The sequence below is a fragment of the Alosa pseudoharengus genome, unplaced genomic scaffold (genome assembly GCF_046254945.1).
Source record: "Alosa pseudoharengus isolate Yale_2024_CS ecotype anadromous, Long Island Sound unplaced genomic scaffold, YU_APseudo_1.1 YU_APseudo_1.1_scf_5, whole genome shotgun sequence".
Lineage (NCBI taxonomy): Eukaryota > Metazoa > Chordata > Actinopteri > Clupeiformes > Clupeidae > Alosa > Alosa pseudoharengus.
The window spans coordinates 37,531,672-37,537,353 of NW_027468837.1; the positions used below are offsets into that span (position 1 = coordinate 37,531,672).

Here is a 5,682-nt window from a genome sequence, read left to right on the forward strand (position 1 = left end):
TCTCGTTCCTAAGTAACACAAACGGTTTGCCTAAACGGACAATTGAATACACTCGCGTTGCGCTTTGAAAGTTGAACCAAGTTCAACACTCAGCTTGTTCAACGCTAGCGCTGCAACCGTTCCGCTGCCTAACCATAGAAAACAATAGGAGACTTGCCGCTGGCCAGTGTGATCACCGCCTAAATGCCCAATTTTGGACAAGACTGTGGTCTCCAGTCAAGGGCACCTCCCTGGCCTTTAACGATGTGGCCGCAAACGTGACACAGGTGTGTGTGTCCATCATAATGGGCAAGACCAAATTGAGAAGTGCAGCTTCTCATGAGGCACCGTGCTTGATGGACACACACACCCCCAATAACCCCCGACACACACATACACACACACGCACACACACACCCAATAACCCCACCACTGCCACCACCCCTCAGCCGGATAGCTTTCACGGCCAGTCATCTGCCAAGGGGTCATTCCCAAAATGGTGTCAATATGTTATTTGTTAAGGTAAATATAGACGGGGCAATTTCTCCCACCAGCGAGGCTTCTATGAATAGCACTCACTACTGTCTCCGTAGCGTTGCAGTGCAGCTCATGTGTGCACCAGTAGACATGGGTAAACACAGCCGTGCCATCTTCTCTTTGCCACTCAGACCATCAAAGTTGAGCTATAGCCTGACCTAGGGGAGCAAATCTGATTTTAAAAAGTCTGATAAACTCCAAATCTGATTAAATGTGAATATGACCAAGTGCAAAGTTTTTGTTGTTTCTTCTTCTTATTATTATTATTATTGTTATTATTATTATATTACTATATTATTATTGGTAGTAGTAGTAGTAGTCTCTCTTATGATATGGATGCTAAATAGGCCTACACAAACATAAATGTAAACTAGTTTCAGACAAAGCCACGTAATTGTATGATTCAACAGAGAACAGTAGACTAAGGACACTTGAAAGTATGGCAGACAATATTTAATTGTATTTGTCACTTCGTTAAGAACCAACACAGCAGACTTGGAAAAGGTTTTAAATGGAGATTCAGCACTATGAATGCATGAAGTGTATAACAATGAAGTGTAGAAAACCACAAAATAATGCCTGAAGTGTATAAAGCTTTATTGTATTATGTTTAACTTCATGAGACAACACTAAAGCCTAGTAGGAAAATATCTTAACAACAAGTCAAACAAATGGCCTGAGACAATATCTAGTACATTTGTGTTAGTAATGCTGAGCCTTCATGGCATCCAATACACACCACGCCCTATCGGCCGGCATAATGCCGTCCCCCACTTTCTAGGCTGATGACGCGACGTGAAGCCAACAGAAGACGCTCTTAGCAACGAGCAAAGGAATCAAATTGATTTGGACCGATGCTATCGAGACGACGGACTGAGAAGGCTCGGGTTATTGCTGAAACGAATTCTGAAGGCATCTGCGTAAGGCTCTCACGGTTCTTCACCCTATCTGGACGCAATGTCGTGAGTTGAGATTGGCCTACCCAGCAATAATAAGTCGCTTAAACAGTCCTGAGCACGGACTATTTTGCTAGCTAGCTATCCTTGCTAACAAGCTAGTTAGCAGTCGCTGGCCAGCTAACTGTCTGGTCTAAGGTCTAGCACTCAGCTAGCTATAGCTAACCAGAAAAACTGATTTCTCTTGGAATTTGCTGTCAACTTCTCCGCCTTGTTGGGATGGTTCTGTGGATTGATAAAACAATCCAACAGCAGAGCGAGGCACGGGGTATCGGGGGTCGACAACGTTATAATTCTTGGACTTCAACTATCTTTGCCTTAAGGAGCGGAGCTTTTGTGGACGAGTGTTTTTGTACAGCTGCTAGTTGACGGAAACTGATCTCTTGTCCATGGATCCGTGTTGGCAAAGTTGTTGAAAACAAAGCGGACATTCTAAGAAAACCCTCAGGGAAATAAGTAGCCATAATAACGGCTGACTGACCTCGAAGAAGACAAGTTAACTAACTTAGCTAGTTCATTTTTACAGTTGTAGATTTCTTGCTAATTAACAGCTAATTTTCAATAACATTGATCTGAATATAATATCAAGTCGACCACTGTTGGCATCGAAACGAAGTGCCCGGGAGTAACGTTAACTCTTGTGCCAGTAAGCATTTAGCTGGATGAGGGCTGCATTATTTAATAGGAATTAAGCTTTCACAGACCACTTAGTGCCTTGAACTGTGCTCCCCCTCGTCCTCCATTACTTGATAGGTCAAACTTAGTTCTTTCATAAACACTAAAAGTAACCAGCTTTGGTGATATAGACTGTGATAACACGCTGTTATAGTTAATTGTCAATGCGTGACACAAGTGGCAAACAGTGGTGAATTTAGCTACTTTGATTTGTTCACCTTGAGGGTTTGGAAAACAATTTAACAACAAGCCGTTTATTCTATCTGAAACCTCGGGCTTATCTGAAGACCTGCATCAACGGATCATGCAAATTATCTGAACGAGGAAACTGGACATAGCTGGTTTGCTGCTGTACACGAACAGTCAATCATTTAATGGGATGCTTTTCTACAGAACATACACCAAAAAGTTTCTTCAGCCTGAAAGGGAGAACGCGAACTGTTTTTGCACAACATCCAAATGGACCCTCACCCTCTGAACACCTCGCACCAGTTTTCTAATTAGTTTTCACTTGAATCCCTTTCCCCGCAACATTTTTATACTGGACTTATTTTGATGCTGGGTTGTATGCCAAACTGCAGCCATGATGATATTAAGCAGAAAGCCAGACGGTCCCATCACGGCAGGTAACGTCATCCTCTGTGTCATTTCGCTTATTTATTGTCACCATTTTCTAGCCTGCATGCGACAACTTTGCCTGGTTGCCTTGTTACAGGACCATTGTTGAGTGTCCCTTTGGAGACCATACTGGCTGTTGCTGCTGCTGTGAGTGGTACTTTGGGGTGTTAAGAGATATAAACAAAGCTAGTCTGTCCTGTCCGGGTGCACGCAGTGCGAGTCGGAACACTGGTTGCCCAAGCCCTCGGGCAAGTGCTGACGATTAACATTCGGCACTGTGATGTCACAATCACACCTTTGTTAGCATGCTAAGCTATTTGGTGGTGGGTAAACGTAAACAAAACAAACAGAAAGTTTAGACACATTTTCACTTTTCTTGCCCGACTGTTGACGCGCGCGACGTCGAACTCAATCAAGTTCTGTGCGGGCACTGGAGAAGCCTTCAATCCTTTGTCAGCAGTTCTGTGTGAGTGTGTGTATGTGCATGTGTATATGAATCTGTTTATGATTATGAACGGGAACACTCTCCATGGGGTTCGTCCTGTATTAAGACGCTTAAGCTTTATCCCACTTACCTGACAGTATTGACAGCTGGGCAAATCTCTATGCAATCGTCTTGAAATGTATTTACCTGCATTAGGTAATGTGTAGTGACAACACATTGCTTAATAATACTAACGGAATGCATGTCATGGAAGCATCTAAGCACTTTGGGAAGCTACGGAAAACTGAGCAAATGTATCTTTGTTTGTCCTCCTCTGAAACCTATTGCATTCTTATGGGTGGCTAATGCACTGTACTGTACATGCGTCTCTCTCTCTCTCTCTCTCTCTCTCTCTCTCTCTCTGTCTCTCTGACTGGGTTATGGGTGCAGCTGTAGTGTGACTCATTTTCTCTCAGACTGTGTAGCGCTAATGAGCGGCTGCTAGCGTAGGGAGTGTAGGCAGGCAGGCAGACAGGCAGGGCTTCTTTCTGGACACATCCCCTCCTGAGACTCTGTCACTGTTGGCATGGAGGAGTAAGCAGCCTGGGCTCTGACGTATGTACCTGCTGCGCTGTTACGCGGCCCCCTGCGGCTTTCATAAAGCTGCTTGAGTGTCCAGCTGCTCACTTTAGCCAATCGCTCAGACAGGGCAAGGACACACACTCACTCATTCACTCATTCACTTATTCAGTCGGTCAGTCACACACTTGCAGAGCTCAGGAGAGGACGGTACTGGGCAGATATGGATACCTGACCATACCTGTGTGCTCTTGCTTTGGTCACTTTGTTTTGTTTTGTATTTTTATTTATTTTTCTTCTCGGTGGATGTGTTTGGATGGGCCTCTGATCTGAATGCCCCTGTTTTTCCTCCACCACGCAGCGAGACATGGGGACGGCCTCTATGACTCTTACATGCGCACGGACCACATCCTGAACGAGGACGCCGACATCAACGGACACAGCCCCGCCGGACTCCCTCCGCTCCCCAAACACTCCGTAAGTACACACACACACACACACACACACTCTCACACACGGCTTCCCAGCACAGACACTTTGCAGGTATACACACACACACACTCTCTCACACACGGCTTCCAAGCACAGACATTTTTTAGTATATACACACACACACACATACTCACACACGGCTTTCCAGCACAGACACTTTGCAGGTATACACACACACACTGCTTCCCAACCCAGACATTCCACAAGTAAACACACACTTTTCAGCCCAGTGCCCAGCGTCCCTCTCCAACTGGGCCATCCTAGAGGTCAACGGCACATGGTACCTCTCCAGGCCGTGTGTGTGTGTGTGTGTGTGTGTGTGTGTGTGTGTCTGTTGGGAGGGGGCTGTTGGAGAGGGGAGAGGTGTAGCTGCCCACTAGACCGGTTTCCTCGTGGGGCCAGTCAGTTGAGCAGGAAGCGCTGCTCAATAGATTGTTGGGAATAAGTGGACTTTCTGACCCAGTAACAAATGAAACGTGTTTGTGTTTGTGTTTGTGTGTGTGTGTGTGTGTGTGTGTGTGTGTGTGTGTGTGTGTGTGTGTGTGTGTGTGTGTGTGTGTGTGTGTGTGTGTGTGTGTGTGTGTCTTTGCATGGGTTCTGCCTTCTTGGCACTAAGAATGATACAGTTGTCATTCCTGTGGCTCTGTGCACTAGGACGATAGGCACGCACACTACCCGTACACACACACACACACACACACTCTCACTCACAGTTGTTATGTGTGCCATTTGTCATTTCCCCAGTCACACCCGCATTGCTTTTCATATACTGTATGCATTTCTATATTTGTGTGTATGTTGTGTATGCATGTTCTATATTTGTGTGTTGTGTTTGTGTGTGTGTTGTTAAGTGTTTGTGTGTTAAGTGTTTGTCTGTTGTTGTGTTTGTGTGTTGTGTTTGTGTCAAGTTTTGTTGGGCTTGTGTGTTATTGTGTGTGTCGTGTGTGGTCAGACTTGTGTGTGTATTGTTGTGTGTGTGTGTGTTTGTCTGATTGTATCAAGTTGTGGCTTGCTTTTGCTTGTCATCCCTTTGGCATGTGCCTGCTGCTGGTGGTTTTATGGGGGCCGGGCACACACATACCACACACACACACACACACCACACACACACACACACACACACACACACACGACACACACGTACCACACACACATAACACATACACACACACACGACACACACACATACCACACACATACCACACACACACACGCACACACACGACACACACACATACCACACACGTACCACACACACACACACACACACGACACACACACATACCACACACACACACACACACACACACGACACACACACATGCACACACTTGGGGAAAAACTGGTGTGTGGTGGAGTGGGCATCATCCTCAGCTGAGCTGTGGTCCCTGCTGGCTGCTCCCACACACACACACACACCCA

General features: G+C 45.8%; 1 protein-coding gene across 2 annotated transcripts in view; it reads left to right on the top strand.

The window, feature by feature from the left end:
• The first annotated feature begins 1,322 nt into the window (after positions 1 to 1,322).
• Positions 1,323 to 5,682, top strand: part of dyrk3 (dual specificity tyrosine phosphorylation regulated kinase 3) — a 10,791-nt gene continuing 6,431 nt past the window's right edge. Inside the window, exons 1-2 of one of the 2 annotated variants that reach the window (XM_076267786.1) lie at positions 1,323 to 2,773; positions 4,130 to 4,245. In XM_076267786.1, the coding sequence (XP_076123901.1) occupies positions 2,731 to 2,773; positions 4,130 to 4,245 (159 nt within the window). In that variant the 5' untranslated portion in view covers positions 1,323 to 2,730. Of the gene's footprint in view, positions 2,774 to 2,822; positions 2,913 to 4,129; positions 4,246 to 5,682 lie in introns of those variants that run through there. The other variant, XM_076267787.1, reaches the window with a different exon arrangement.